We start from the raw sequence: 16,156 nt of genomic DNA, 5'->3' as shown, positions 1-16,156 counted from the left end.
GTCATTGAAAGCCTTGCTAGTCTAGGTCTTGAGGATTGTAGCTTCTCTTGTTTTGTGGCCGTCAGCCTCGGTTCTGTTCTTCATGGGTACAGAAAATGATGGAATGGTCACTTAAGCCTCATACAGTAGTTCCACTTGTGGTGATTTGAGACTGGTCAGAAGTAACAAGGAGGTCTATGAAGGATTAAAAGGACTCACTCACCCTGGTAGTTTGCTTAATGAGCTAAGTGAGACTATGTTGGTGGCACAGCTTAGTGAAGGTTTTAAAAATGGGTGCATCCTTTCAGGACATATCTGTGTTCCAGTCCCCAAGAAGATGTAAACATGTGTCAACATTTTTACACTAAACTCATACACTCACCAAATATATTTTATACTGTAATCAAATCTAATTATTTCACGTCATGACTCTGACCTACATGCATCAATAAGTGAAAGTAAACATTTATTTTCAGTAACCAAAGTAGTCAACACTTGTTTTATTAAAAGAACATAAAGGTGACTGACTTTCCTTCAGCGTGTCGTAGATGGTCTCCAATTCCTAAAGAGGAATTGTTGATGGAGATACTCCATAAAACAGCACATAGTAAAACATGTTTTGGTAAAAGTTCCTTTTGGCCCAGCCAACAAAATGACCTCAAGAAAGTATGTTGCATGATAACAAAAACATACCATGAATGTTTTTTGTTTTTTTTTAGTGATTTTGGAATTATATATTTTTTTATTTCCATGATATTTAAGTTATGGTAATGACAATGTCATTATAATATTATGGTTAAGTTTAGAGATAAAGAGTAGGTTTAACAGACCGTGTACAGAATTAAATATGTACCCACTTTACATCAGTGAAGTTAAGAATGCTTCAATCAATGCTGCCTCACACTTATACAAACTTTTCAAATTGCCCCCCATCAAATTTCCGAGTCTGTTTTTGTACTCACTGTACCACTTTTGAATAATTTTTAGGAAAAAAGTAGGTATTTCCAGTGTTTTTATTGGTTGTTTTGCTACACACTTTTAACACAATACACAAAAGAACACAAATCATGTCATTGTGTTAACAGTGTCAGTTCAAAACTATTTCTATACTCTCTTTATCTTATTTACTTATTTACCCAACAGACATCCAGCAGCCTCCTCACATTAAAGAGGAAGGGGAGGATCCACAGCCCCCCCACATGAAAGAGGAAGAGGAGGAAGTGTGGATCAGTCAGGAGGGAGAGTGTCCTGTAGGGCAGGAGGAGGCTGATGTCAGCAAGTTTCCACTGACTGTTGTCTCTGTGAAGACTGAAGAGCATGAAGACAAACCACCTGAGTCCTCACAGCTTCATCACAGTCCAAGTAAGCTCAACATTATACAAGATTATACAAGAATGACAAACACATTTCGGGAGGACATTCTCACAGTAACACAACATAAACAGAACAGAACAAATACCCACAATCCCATGCATCCGTGACTTTTCGTGGCTACATTATACACCCCGCTAGCACCAAACCCTGCCCCCCAACCCCACCCACCTCAAGCGACACACGTTCTGTTCTGTTCGCAGAGGATGTTAAAAGTAAAGTCATCACGGCGCGCCCTCAATATTGTAGTCCGACTGAAAATCGGAGACTATTAGCCCCGGTTGATGTCCGGGAGATGCACCAAAATAAGGAAACCTCCCGAAATAACCAAGGGGGTCGGTGATTATGCAGCTGAGCCTTATCAGAGTGGCCAAAGAGCTGCATGTGGCTCCGGAGCTGCGGGTTGCCCACCCCTGTTCTAGATGTATTAAGAGTTTATTTACAACATTAATAATATATACATACTATGCCAAATTAAAAAAGGTAAGCTTTTAGTAAATTTGTTTGGGATTCTGTTTTTTGTAATTGGTTTTCAATCTTCATTATTTACTTCAAGTTATTACAATACCTCTGTCTCTCTCTCTTATGTATGTATATATATATATATATATATATATATATATATATATATACATATATATATATATATATATATATATATATATATATATATGTATATATATATATATATATATGTATAGGATTGTCTCAGAAAATTATTTTCTGTAATGAAACCAAAAACATGGAAATGTCAGACATTCTGGATGCATTACACATCAACTGAAATATTGCAATCCTTTTATTATTTTGATATTGCTGATTATGGCATACAGCTTAAGAAAACTCAAAAATCCTATCTCAAAAAATTTGAATATTTCCTCGGACCAAGTAAAAAAAAACTATAACAGCAAAACAAAATCAAATATTTGAAAATGTCAAATAATGCACTAAGTACTTGGTTGGGAATCCTTTCGCATGGATTACTGCATCAATGCGGCGTGGCATGGAGGCAATCGGCCTGTGGCATTGCTGAGGTGTTATGGATGCTCAGGATGCTTCGCTAGTGGCCTTAAACTCATTTGCATTATTGGGTCTGGTGTCTTACAGCTTCTTCTTCACAATACCCCACAAATTCTCTAAGGGGTTCAGGTCAGGGGGGTTGGCAGGCCAATCGCGGACAGTAATGCCATGGTCAGTACACCAGTTACTGCTGGTTCTGGCAGATCATGCTGGAAGATGAAGTCATCATCTCCATAGAGCTTTACAACAGATGGAAGCATGGAGTGCTCTTGGTACACAGCTCCATTGACTCTAGACTTGATTAAACACAGTGGACAAAAACCAGCAGCTGACATGGCTCCCCAAACCATTGCTGACTGTGGGAACACACTGGATTTCAAGCAACTTGGATTTTGCTCCTCTCCAGCTTTCCTCCAGACTATAGCGCCTTGACTTCCAATTGAAATACAAAATTTGCTTTCTTCTGGACTCTGGACCACTCTGCATAACAGTGTGGTACGCCAGCTGCACTGAAGCAGACAAACAGGCGAATTAGAGGGTCATAAAGTCTGCACAAAAAATTATCGGCTGCCCCCTCCCCTCCTTGAAGCATTTACATAACTCCCGTTGCCTCAAGAAAGCAAAAACCATCACCAAAGACAGCACACACCCTGGCTACCACCTGTTCCACCTGCTACCATCAGGCAGGCGCTACAGGTGTATCAGAGCCAGAACAAACAGGCTCAGAGACAGCTTCTTCTCCAGAGCTGTCACCATGTTAAAATCTAACTTATAATAATAATAATTCACCCCTGTACAATATCATGCCCTAATACCCTACTGTGCAATACTGATTATTATTTATTACTTCCGTACTCTTGTCTTGTTCTGTATATTGTACAGTATTTTGTATTTCTACAGTGTGCTGTATATTGTACAGGATTGCTTGTTATTTTTATTGGATAGTTGTCTGTTTATTTCAATTGTTAGTTTTTCCTTTATTACCCCTTGTGTTATTTATTTCACCCCATATTTGTTCCCACAACCGCCACTCAAGTTGGAGTCTTTAATCTCGTTATATGCAAATATAATGACAATAAAGTCTATTATATTCTATTCTATTCTAATTGGGCTTGCACGCTGTCAATTCAGGATATAGGGGGCGCTAAAGGCAGTGCCTTTATGGCACTCCCTGAATATTGTTGATCTGGTAAAAATTGACAGGGGCTTCGAGAGAATTGGTGCCCTGAAATTAAGGGGTCTCCCGGGAAAATTGGGGACGTGGGCAAGCATGACCTATCAAGCGCCGTTCAGATTAAACTCATGGGCCGCACCAACATAAAATTGTCACATCAAAGCGCGCGCCGCATAATAACGTTTCGCGGAACGCAATTTTGCCCGCGGGCCGCATGTTTGAGACCCCTGCTCTAAACCAAAATCATAATGATCAAAGACGTCCAGCACATTAAGGTGAGTTAAAGTTCATGAAAAGTTTTACTGTCAAGCTCTTACAAACTGTTCTCAAACACCACACACATCATTGTTTTTGTTTTTCAAGATATAGATGGATGCTGTCTTTTTAATGTAGGTGGAGAAAATGAATAACTTTATAGGGGTGGGCCAAAGAAAAGGTAAACTAAATAAATGCATAACGTGGAGTGCTGTCTATTTGGCCTAACTCACCTGTGAATAGTTTGAATACTGCAAACTTCAATAAGTAACACCTCATTTGTGTTCTATGTTCTGCAGACGTCCAGCAGGTGTCAGCAGAGAGTCATGAAGAGATTCCCTCCAAGCAGCAGGAGTGGAGCTCCAGTGTGGGACAGAAGAAGCTCGAGCCCACTCATATAGAGGAAGAAGAGGAACTGTGGGAGCAGCTTCCAAGGTTGGAGGAGGTTAATGACGAAGATGATATAAAGTCAGAACCAGACAGCATCTTTGCTCCACTGTCAGACATGGACCACATGATGTCAGACTCTTCTGATCACAGTGACCACATCCAAAAACCTTTGAAGAGTAAAAATGACTCTGAAGGTGATACGAGACATCAAAATAACAGCAAACACTTTGACTGCTCTGAATGTGAAAAATCTTTTAGACATAAGAGTAATTTTACAGTACACATGAGAACACATACTGGAGAGAAACCTTATACTTGCCCTGTTTGTAAGAAGAGTTTCTCCAGAAAGCAATACATGACCACACACATGACAATACATACTGGAGAGAAACCTTTTACTTGCTCTGTTTGTAAGAAGAGTTTCCCCAGAAAGAATGACATGACCACACACATGAGAACACATACTGGAGAGAAACCTTTTGCTTGCTCAATTTGTGCTAAAAGATTCAACGCTAAGAGTATCATGACATTACACATGAAAATACACACAGGTGAGAAACCTTTCACTTGCTCTGTCTGTAAGAAGAGCTTCATCAGAAAGCATCACATGACCACACACATGAGAACACACACTGGAGAGAAACCTTTTACTTGCTCTGTCTGTAAGAAGAGTTTCTCCATGAAGCCTGACATGACCACACACATGAGAATACATACTGGAGAAAAACCTTTTACTTGCTCTGTTTGTAAGAAGAGTTTCTCCACAAAGCGTAACATGACCACACACATGAGAACACACACTGGAGAGAAACCTTTTATTTGCTCTGTTTGTAAGAAGAGTTTCTCCAGATGGCAACACATGACCACACACATGAGGACACACACTGGTGAGAAACCTTTTCCTTGCTCTGTTTGTAAGAAGAGTTTCTCCATGAAGCCTGACATGACCACACACATGAGAATACATACTGGGGAGAAACCTTTTACTTGCCCTGTTTGTAAGAAGAGTTTCTCCAGAAAGCAATGTGTGACCAAACACATGAGAACACACAATGGAGAGAAACCGTTTGTGTGATAAAACAATCAGGTTTAAGTATCAGGTCAGTAAACACAAGTGTGTAACAGTCATGGAAGCTGCAGGGATTTAAAAACACTTAGTGATTGTGCTAAATGTACTTTAAAAACACAGCATGTTTAATATGAACGTATATTTTATGTTGAATGTTGTGCTTCTCATCTTCTACTCTTATATGTTGTCCTGGAATGACTTTTTAAGTTGTGTGCATTTATTGAATATTATATATGTTGCTAAATTTTTATTCTATTTTCCCATTGTTAAAGAGAGGTCATCTTAATTTTTTCATTTTTTTCCACACATTTTTTCCATTGCATTTTATTGATGTTATTCTCCAATTAAAAATATGAAGTAATACAATTGTTAGCAAAATTTGGACTCTGAGTTTGGACACAGATTCATCATCATCATCATCATCAGAATACTGGACGAAACTTTGACATTAATTTTTTAATATAAGTGTGACCTCAATATTCCTCGATAATAAGACTAAAAATATAGATTTAAGTACCATATTAGAGTGCCTCTTATAGATCTACCTCGCCACATTGTGAGAAGTGGGGGCTAGCAGATGCATGTTGCTATCATGTTTTAGCAGCGAGGAAGACAGCATTTGTGTTTACATTTTTGTCGGATTCAAGTTTTAATGCTCTGCTGAATAAATTAATCACTATGCCTTCCAATATTAAGGATTATTTATATATATTTAAGAACAAATTCCCTACTTGACAGGTAGCAAAATGACTCCACAAAAAGTGAACTAGCAGCTGACTCAGTAAATATTTTCTTAATTTTCTAATCAACTATAAAGAGTAACATCCATCCATTTTCTACCGCTTATTCCCCTTTGGTGTTGCGAGGGGCGCTGCTGCCTACCTCAGCTACAATCGGGTGGAAGGTGGCATACACCCTGGACAAGTCGCCGTCTCATCGCAGGGCCAACACAGATGGACAGACAACATTCACACACTAGGGACCATTCAGTGTTGCCAATCAACCTATCCCCAGGTGCATGTCTTTGGAGGTGGGAGGGGCCTATCCCCAGGTGCATGTCTTTGGAGGTGGGAGGGGCCTATCCCCAGGTGCATGTCTTTGGAGGTGGGAGGAGCCTATCCCCAGGTGCATGTCTTTGGGGGTTTGGGAGGGGCCTATCCCCAGGTGCATGTCTTCGGAGGTGGGAGGGGCCTATCCCCAGGTGCATGTCTTTGGAGGTGGGAGGGGCCTATCCCCAGGTGTATGTCTTTGGAGGTGGGAGGAGCCTATCCCCAGGTGCATGTCTTTGAAGGTGGGAGGAAGCCGGAGTACCCGGAGGGAACCCACGCATTCACGGGGAGAACATGCAAACTCCACACAGAAAGATCCTGAGCCCGGGATTGAACCCTGACTACTCAGGACCTTCATATTGTGAGGCAGACACACTAACCCCTCTTCCACCGTGAAGCCTTAAAGAGTAACATGACAGTGGAAATTTCACAATAATTCACCAAAAATCGGAAATTGGGAATGATTTCTTAAGATGCAGATGAACCAGGTGGCACCATGCAGTAAAAAAAAGTGATGTTTACTGATAAACGAACAAAAACCGAGAGCAACAGGGAACTGTGAAGACAACAAAACAAACCGCTGAAACCCAGCAAAACACTCACAGGAAATGTGGAGCAGACGGCGTCCACAAAATATGTGCGTACTCGAGCTTGACATCAAAAAGGAGAGTCACCCGTGAACAAAGAATAATGTCCGGACAACAAAGGTAGCAAGAGGATCAATTGAAATAGTCTTGATTGCAAACAGAAAAAAGGTGAGGGGAAATGCTCGGGGACAGAAGTGAAGCTGCCACGGGAAAACACCAACAAAACTGGGAGAGCCACCAAAATAAAAGCACAGGACAGGAATTCAAACATTAAACAGCGGAAAACACGAACAAAATGTGAACAAAATTTGCCAGATGTGACAAATGGAGTGTCAGAAATGAGCTGAGCCAAGATTGACAGGCTGGATAATGAGGGAGAAGCAATCTAGTGTCATGTCAGCACACTGGGACTGGAAGGCAGGATTCACACAATCTTCTTCTCACTTCTCTCTCATGTGGAGGCTACAGTCCGCATGACAGAAGTCACTACTACAACTACTCTTATTTCATTTAAATGTATTTTTTACTTACAAATTATTATTATTATTGTTTTTTTCATGGACATCCATCATCTGACATTGTTATCCATTACATCATATGTGCATACATCATACATCTATTGTCTGCCCGAAAGATCAAAATATAATTTTTTGTTTATTTCCCAACGATGACACCTGCACCCCTCCCCCACAAAAAAAGAAAGACAGCAAAAAACGAAAACAAAAAACAAAGTAATAATAATATTAATAACAAATAATACAAACAGAAAAAACTATATACATATAGGGAGTAATCTTTTTTTTTTTAAAACAGTTTAATCACTAATTAGAAAAAAAAATTAGTCTTATGTGGCGTGACATAATCAACCCAGTATTCCCAGTATGAGGTACATTTCTCTAGTTTATAAATAATAAAAGCTGTTATCTCCTGTGTTTTATAAATGTCCATTGTGATTTCCATCCATTTCTTCAAAGTTGGGCTCTCCTGTAATATCCATTTCCTGGTAATGCTCTTTTTACAAGCCACTAGTAGGATATTCATGAAGTATTTCTCTTTTTTCAGCCAATCCTGAGGTGCGATGTGTGAAAAACAGAATGTTACTTTCAAGGGGTGATTTGAAAATATCCTGTAGAGCTTGGTGTATCTCTTTCCAATAGTCCTTTATGGCAGAGCAGTCCCAGAAAACATGCTAGTGGTTTGCCTTTAGATTCCCACAATTTGTCCAACAGGCAGGGGAGTTGTTATCATACTGAGACTTCTGAGAAGGTGGAATAAAACTTTCCCAGCCAAACTCTCCACTTGGGTGAGCTGCTACAAGTCCATTGATATCTCCTTTTTATTGTCCATTCTTCCTCAGATATAGTTATCCCTCCTTCCTTCTCCCATTTTGTTTTAACATATGAAGTTAAATATGATTTCTTATACAAGCATGAAACACTTCTATCAATAGTTTCTGAATTGTATGCTTTTGTAAATAGTTCAATGAAACAAATGCTTGTCTTTGTTACATGTTTCACCTTCATATTAACAAAATGCTGCAACTGCAGATATTGATAGAAGTCTTGTTTTTTTTTTAAAATGTGTCCTTTTAAAGGGGAACATTATCACAATTTCAAAAGGGTTAAAACAATAACAATCAGTTCCCAGGGGCTTGTTGTATTTTTTGAAGTTTTACTCAAAATTTTACCGGTCTCGGAATATCCCTAAATAAAGCTTTAAATTGCCTTATTTTCGCTATCTTCGAAACCACTATCCATTTCCCTGTGATGTCATACAGTGCTGCCAATGTAAACAAACAATGGGAATACCACAGCAAGATATAGCGACATTAGCTCGGATTCACACTCGGATTTCAGCGATTTAAGCGATTCAACAGATTACGCATGTATTGAAACAGATGGTTGGAGTATGAAAGTATTGAAGAAGAAACTGAAGCTACTGAGCGAATAGCTATTGACGCTATTCATAGCCATAGCATGGCCGAGTAGCTGCGTTAGCATTGCCGGTAAAATGTGCGGACCAAACGATCAGGACTTTCGCATCTTGTGACACTGGAGCAACTTAAATCCGTCGATTGGTAAGTGTTTTTTTCGCATAAAATGTGGGTGGAAGGAAACGTAATATAGTTGCAAATGCATCTCCAGGTTATCCATACATCTTTGTGCCATGTCTGCTTTAGCACCGCCGGTAAATAGCATGTTAGCATCGATTAGCATAGCATGTTAGCATCGATTAGCTGGCAGTCAACATCAACAAAACTCACCTTTATGATTTCGTTGACTTTATCGTTGCAAATGCATTTGCAGGTTATCCATACATCTCTGTGCCATGTCTGCTTTACAACCGCCAGTAAATAGCATGTTAGCATCGATTAGCTGGCAGTCATGCCGCGACCAAATATGTCTGATTAGCACATATGTCAACAACATCAACAAAACTCACCTTTGTGATTTCGTTGACTATCGTTGCAAATGCATCTGCAGGTTATCCATACATCTCTGTGCCATGTCTGTCTTAGCATCGCCGGTCAAATGCGGCAGACACTTTGGCATCTTGGGGCCAGTGGTGCAACTTGAATCCCTCCCTGTTAGTGTTGTTACACCCTCCGACAACACACCCACGAGGCATGATGTCTCCAAGGTTCCAAAAAATAGTCGAAAAAACGGAAAATAACAGAGCTGAGACCTGGTCTTTGTAATGTGTTGAAAATGAAAATGGCGGCTGTATTACCTCGGCGACGTCACATTCTGACGTCATCGCCTCCAGCGCAATAAACAAAAAGGCGTTTAATTCGCCAAAATTTACCCATTTAGAGTCCGGAAATCGGTTAAAAAAATAGATGGTCTTTTTTCTGCACCATCAAGGTATATATTGACGCTTACATAGGTCTGCTGATAATGTTCCCCTTTAATAGTTTCAAAACTGAGCATTTTTTAATCTTTCATTACACTACATGAAGCTGAATTATTTTTTGTTGATCTCTATTGGCAGAGTTTGAAATCGGTACAGCAGTCTTGGAAGTGCATTCCTTTTAATACAATCAATTCTACAGCTAAGGCGAAAAAAAGGAATTAAGTTCCATCGTGCTATGTCATCTTTTATTTTCTTATGTATGGGTAGATAATTTTATACTGATAATGTTGTTATATATTTTGATAAAATGAGGCCCAGGTATTTAAAAGACATATCAGGGGGTATATATATATATATATATATATCAATCAATCAATCAATGTTTACTTATATAGCCCTAAATCACTAGTGTCTCAAAGGGCTGCACAAACCACCACGACATCCTCGGTAGGCCCACATAAGGGCAAGGAAAACTCACACCCAGTGGGACATCGGTGACAATAATGACCCAGTGGGACGTCGGTGATATATATATATATATATATATATATATATATATATATATATATATATATATATATATATATATATATGGTCTCCATCCATTTTGGATGGAGACAATAGCTAAGTAAAACTTGAACTATAGAGATTAAAAAAACAATATAAGAAAATATTCCTTTGTGTGTGATTTTTGTACATAATTTCACTGCTTCTGGGTTATAATTATACGAGAGGAGTTGAGTTTTACCGATGTTGATTTTATGTCCTGATAATAGACCCTACCGTTCAAATGAGTGCATTCATTTAGGAAGAGAGTATGTTGGGTGCCAGAGGAAGACTAAAATGTCATCCACATCTGGCCAATTTATACTCTCTCCCTTTAATTATGATTCCTTTAGAATTTCTCTAATCTGTTATTAATAGATTCTTCACAGAGAATCTTTGTTTACAAACTGAGCACTTGATTTTCCAGTGTGCATTCTTTTGTTTATCAAGTTTTTCTTAGAGCATCTTTTTTTTTTTTTTTTTTTCACAAACTGAGCACATTAATGGTTTGTCTCCATGTGTGCATAGAATCTTAAACTCTTCAACACAGAATCTTGTATTACAAACTGAGCACATTAATGTGTTTTTCTCCTGTGTGAATTTGTTTGTTTATCAAGTTTTGTTTACACAGCATCTTTGTAACAAACTGAGCACATTAATGGTTTTTCTTCAGTGTGCATTATTTTTTCTGTTATCAAGACTTTCTTCACAAATAATATTTGATTACAAACTGAACACATTAATGTTTTTCTCCAGTGTGTATTATTTTGTTTGTTAGCAAACTTTTATTCACAGAGTCTTTTATTACAAACTGAGCACATTAATGGTTTTTCTACTTTGTGTAATTTTTTGTCTGTTATCATACGTTTCTTCACAGATAATATTTTTATTACAAACTAAGCACATTTATGGTTTTACCCAGTGTGTAATTTGTTTTATTTGTTATCAATAGTTTCTTCACAGATAATCCTTTTTTTTTACAAACCGAGCACGAGTGTTTCTCCAGTGTACATTATTTTGCTTGTTATCATGTTTTTTTCCAGAGCATCTTTTATTACAAACCGAGCACTTTAATGGGGTTTCTTTAGTTTGTATTTTGTCTGTTATCAAAAGTTTCTTCACACAGAATCCTTTCTCACAAACTGAGTACATTAATGGTTTTTCCCGAGTGTGCATTCTTTTGTTTGTTAGCACTTTTTTTTACAGAGCATCTTTTATCACAAACTGAGTACATTAATGTTTTTTCTTCAGTGTGCATTATTTTGTTCATCAAGTTTTTTCACAAAGACTATTTTATTACGAACTGAGCACAATAATGTTTTTACTTCTGGGTGTATTTTTTTAATCTGTTATCAATAGATTATTCGCAGAGAATCCTTGTTTACAAACTGAGCTTTTGAATGTTTATTCTCCAATCCGCATACTTTTGTTTATCAAGTTTTTCACAGAAAATATTTTATTACAAACCGAGCACATTGTTTTTCTTCATTGTGCATTATTTTGTTAGAGTTTTTCACAGAACATCTTTAAAGGCCTACTGAAAGCCACTACTACCGACCACACAGTCTGATAGTTTATATATCAATGATGAAATATTAACACTGCAACACATGCCAATACGGCCTTTTTAGTTTACTAAATTGCAATTTTAAATTTCCCGCGGAGTTAAAACATGGCGGAATGATGACGTCTATGATTACGCGTGCGCGTGACGTCACAAATTGTTGGGGACATCTTGGCTCACGTCCACACACGGCTAATAGTCGTCTCTGTTCAACGCGTAATTACAGAGTATTTTGGACATCTGTGTTGCTGAATCTTTTGCAACTTGTTCAATTAATAATGGAGACTACGAAGAAGAAAGTTGTTGGTGGAAAGCAGTGGATTCAAAGATAATAATTAGTATGTGATCCTAGTTCAAATTTAACAGATTATATAAAACAACTTGTGTTTTATTTTATTGCTAGGACAGCAGGTGACCCCAGAGATCCTCGAGAGGGTTAGAGCTGGGCCAGCCAGGGTTAGTGAAGTCCCATCGTCAAGTGCAGCAGCCCCGAGATGCAGCCCAACATAGCATCTCCAGGTGTGTCTGGAATGCAAGCCAAGCTACGACCACCTCCTGCATTGTTTGATGAAGGACCAGCATCAAGTCCTTCTGATAGTGGTTCTTCCCATGTCAGCTACGTGCCGAGTGGGTCATCGACGTCGGATCCGTGTCAATCTGACGGGCCGCCAGATCCCACACGTACTCCCAAGATGCGGGAAGAGGGCGCCCACAAGGTACCGAAGTACATCATCTTTGAGTCGTGCCTCCAGAGTCTCGTCAAGTGGTGTCACTGTCCAGCCTGTGGCAGCCAGGACATAAGCCCTTCTTGGGATTGGAACGGTACACAGCTGATCATGACCATACAATGTACATCATGTGACCGGAGGAGTAGGTGGAGCAGCCAGCCAAACATGACCATACAATGTACATCATGTGACCGGAGGAGTAGGTGGAGCAGCCAGCCAAACATTGGCCCTTATGCCGCGGGCAACATCCTGCTATCTGCTGGCATTCTCTTGGCTGGCGGATCTTCTGGCAAGGTATTGCAAGTGCTGAACAGCATGGGAGTGCAGCGTCTACACCGCCTGGAGAGGGGGAACTTCTGGTTGCCTAGTGGAAGTCTGTGGAGAGACACATTCAGAACATCCACAAGGACCATGGCCACCTCTTCCCAATTTGTGCTCTTGGACAACTGCACGGTAGAAGTATGCAAAAGAAATGTCTCAAACCAAATAAGTAGGCAAATAAGTTGCCCGAAAGCAGTGAGGGAATAGCAATATTTTACTGCACATCTTTTGAAAGTGCCCTGCGTTGAGGTGGCGACTTGTACAGGCTGTACGCCGCCTTCCGCCCGATTGTAGCTGAGGTAGGCACCAGCTCCCCCCGCAAACCCAAAGGGAATAAGCGGTAGAAAAATGGATGGATGGATCTTTTGAAAGTCAAAAAATTCAGATAAACTTGTAAATAGATAACCAGTTTTCAAGTTGACTGGAACATTTTGTATAAACATTGTTCTATTTTAAATGTATGTTTAGTCTCACGCTCAGCAGTGAAACTGGAGGAGGTTGTCAACAACAAGTCCCTGCTGAAAGATATCGCCATGCCGTCGAGTAAACACCAGACTTCCAAGGTAGAGGCGTTCCATAGCCTTATCATACAGGTAAGAATTAGGCTGATTGCCTGTCGGTGGTTAGCACCTGCCACTAGGACTTTGGGGGCCAGGGAGCAAATTACTACAACAGTGGTTCTCAACCTTTTTTCAGTGATGTACCCCCTGGGAACATTTTTTTAATTCAAGTAAATCAGAGCAAAGCATTTTTGGTTGAAAAAAAGATAAAGAAGTAAAATACAGCGCTATGTCATCAGTTTCTGATTTATTCAATTGTACAGTATAACATGTACAATAATATGTTTTGGACACTCGGGTGGAGAGAGGGGCGGAGCTTTCTACCGATCACCACCTGGTGGTGAGTTGGCTGCGATGGTGGGGGAGGATGCCGGACAGACCTGGGAGGCCCAAACGCATTGTGAGGGTCTGCTGGGAACGTCTGGCAGAGTCTCCTGTCAGACAAAGTTTCAATTCCCGCCTCCGGAAGAACTTTGAACATGTCACGAGGGAGGTGCTGGACATTGAGTCCGAGTGGACCATGTTCCGCACCTCAATTGTCGAGGGGGCAGATCGGAGCTGTGGCCGCAAGGTAGTTGGTGCCTGTCGGGGCGGCAATCCTAAAACCCCTTGGTGGACACCAGCGGTGAGGGATGCCCTCAAGCTGAAGAAGGAGTCCTATCGGGTCCTTTTGGCTCATAGGACTCCGGAGGCAGTGGACAAGTACCGACGGGCCAAGCGGTGTGCAGCTTCAGCGGAAGCGGAGGCAAAAACTCGGACATGGGAGGAGTTCGGGGAAGCCATGGAAAACGACTTCCGGACGGCTTCGAAGCGATTCTGGACCACCGTCCGCCGCCTCAGGAAGGGGAAGCAGTGCACTATCAACACCGTGTATGGTGTGGATGGTGTTCTGCTGACCTCGACTGCGGATGTTGTGGATAGGTGGAAGGAATACTTCGAAGACCTCCTCAATCCCACCAACACGTCTTCCTATGAGGAAGCAGTGCCTGGGGAATCTGTGGTGGACTCTCGTATTTCTGGGGCTGAGGTCCCTGAGGTAGTTAAAAAGCTCCTTGGTGGCAAGGCCCCGGGGGTGGATGAGGTCCGCCCGGAGTTCCTTAAGGCTCTGGATGCTGTGGGGCTGTCTTGGTTGACAAGACTCTGCAGCATCACGTCGACATCGGGGGCGGTACCTCTGGATTGGCAGACCGGGGTGGTGGTTCCTCTCTTTAAGAAGGGGGACCGGAGGGTGTGTTCCAACTATCGTGGGATCACACTCCTCAGCCTTCCCGGTAAGGTTTTCAGGTGTACTGGAGAGGAGGCTTCGCCAGATAGTCGAACCTCGGATTCAGGAGGAACAGTGTGGTTTTCGTCCTGGTCGTGGAACTGTGGACCAGCTCTATACTCTCGGCAGGGTTCTTGAGGGTGCATGGGAGTTTGCCCAACCAGTCTACATGTGCTTTGTGGACTTGGAGAAGGCATTGGACCGTGTCCCTTGGGAAGTCCTGTGGGGAGTGCTCAGAGAGTATGGGGTATCGGACTGTCTGATTGTGGCGGTCCGTTCCCTGTACGATCAGTGCCAGAGCTTGGTCCGCATTGCCGGCAGTAAGTCGAACACATTTCCAGTGAGGGTTGGACTCCGCCAAGGCTGTCCTTTGTCACCGATTCTGTTCATAACTTTTATGGACAGAATTTGTAGGCACAGTCAAGGCGCTGAGAGGTTCCTGTTTGGTAACCGCAGGATTAGGTCTCTGCTTTTTGCAGATGATGTGGTCCTGATGGCTTCATCTGACCGGGATCTTCAGCTCTCACTGGATCGGTTTGCAGCCGTGTGTGAAGCGACCGGAATGAGAATCAGCACCTCCAAGTCCGAGTCCATGGTTCTCGCCCGGAAAAGGGTGGAGTGCCATCTCCGGGTTGGGGAGGAACCCCTGCCCCAAGTGGAGGAGTTCAAGTACCTAGGAGTCTTGTTCACGAGTGAGGGAAGAGTGGATGGTGAGATCGACAGGCGGATCGGTGCGGCGTCTTCAGTAATGCGGACGTTGTACCGATCCGTTGTGGTGAAGAAGGAGCTGAGCCGGAAGGCAAAGCTCTCAATTTACCGGTCGATCTACGTTCCCATCCTCACCTATGGTCATGAGCTTTGGGTCATGACCGAAAGGATAAGATCACGGGTACAAGCGGCCGAAATGAGTTTCCTCCGCCGTGTGGCGGGTCTCTCCCTTAGAGATAGGGTGAGAAGATCTGCCATCCGGGAGGAACTCAAAGTAAAGCCGCTGCTCCTTCACATGGAGAGGAGCCAGATGAGGTGGTTCGGGCATCTGGTCAGGATGCCACCCGAACGCCTCCCTAGGGAGGTGTTTAGGGCACGTCCAGCTGGTAGGAGGCCACGGGGAAGACCCAGGACACGTTGGGAAGACTATGTCTCTCGGCTGGCCTGGGAACGCCTCGGGATCCCCCGGGAAGAGCTAGACGAAGTGGCTGGGGAGAGGGAAGTCTGGGTTTCCCTGCTTAGGCTGTTGCCCCCGCGACCCGACCTCGGATAAGCGTAAGAAGATGGATGGATGGATGGATGGTGATGTTTTTTTTTATATTGCTGAGTAAACTATTGAAAAAACATTGACTCATTGTCACACCTATGGATCATGTTTTGTTTTGTCATGTTATGTTTTTGATTTTGGACAATCAGTCACGTTTTGCACTTCCTGGTT

General features: G+C 41.7%; 1 protein-coding gene across 1 annotated transcript in view; it reads left to right on the top strand.

The window, feature by feature from the left end:
* The window catches only part of LOC133547601 (zinc finger protein 568-like), a 44,225-nt gene extending 38,680 nt beyond the window's left edge, over positions 1 to 5,545 (top strand). Inside the window, exons 6-7 of the mRNA XM_061893214.1 lie at positions 1,123 to 1,341; positions 4,099 to 5,545. Coding sequence (XP_061749198.1) covers positions 1,123 to 1,341; positions 4,099 to 5,264 — 1,385 coding nt within the window. The 3' untranslated portion in view covers positions 5,265 to 5,545. The remainder of the gene's footprint in view (positions 1 to 1,122; positions 1,342 to 4,098) is intronic.
* The last annotated feature ends 10,611 nt before the right edge of the window (positions 5,546 to 16,156 follow it).

Source organism: Nerophis ophidion, unplaced genomic scaffold (genome assembly GCF_033978795.1).
Source record: "Nerophis ophidion isolate RoL-2023_Sa unplaced genomic scaffold, RoL_Noph_v1.0 HiC_scaffold_132, whole genome shotgun sequence".
Lineage (NCBI taxonomy): Eukaryota > Metazoa > Chordata > Actinopteri > Syngnathiformes > Syngnathidae > Nerophis > Nerophis ophidion.
The sequence above is the reverse complement of the archived record's forward strand: the minus strand, read 5'-3'. Positions and strand labels throughout refer to the sequence as shown.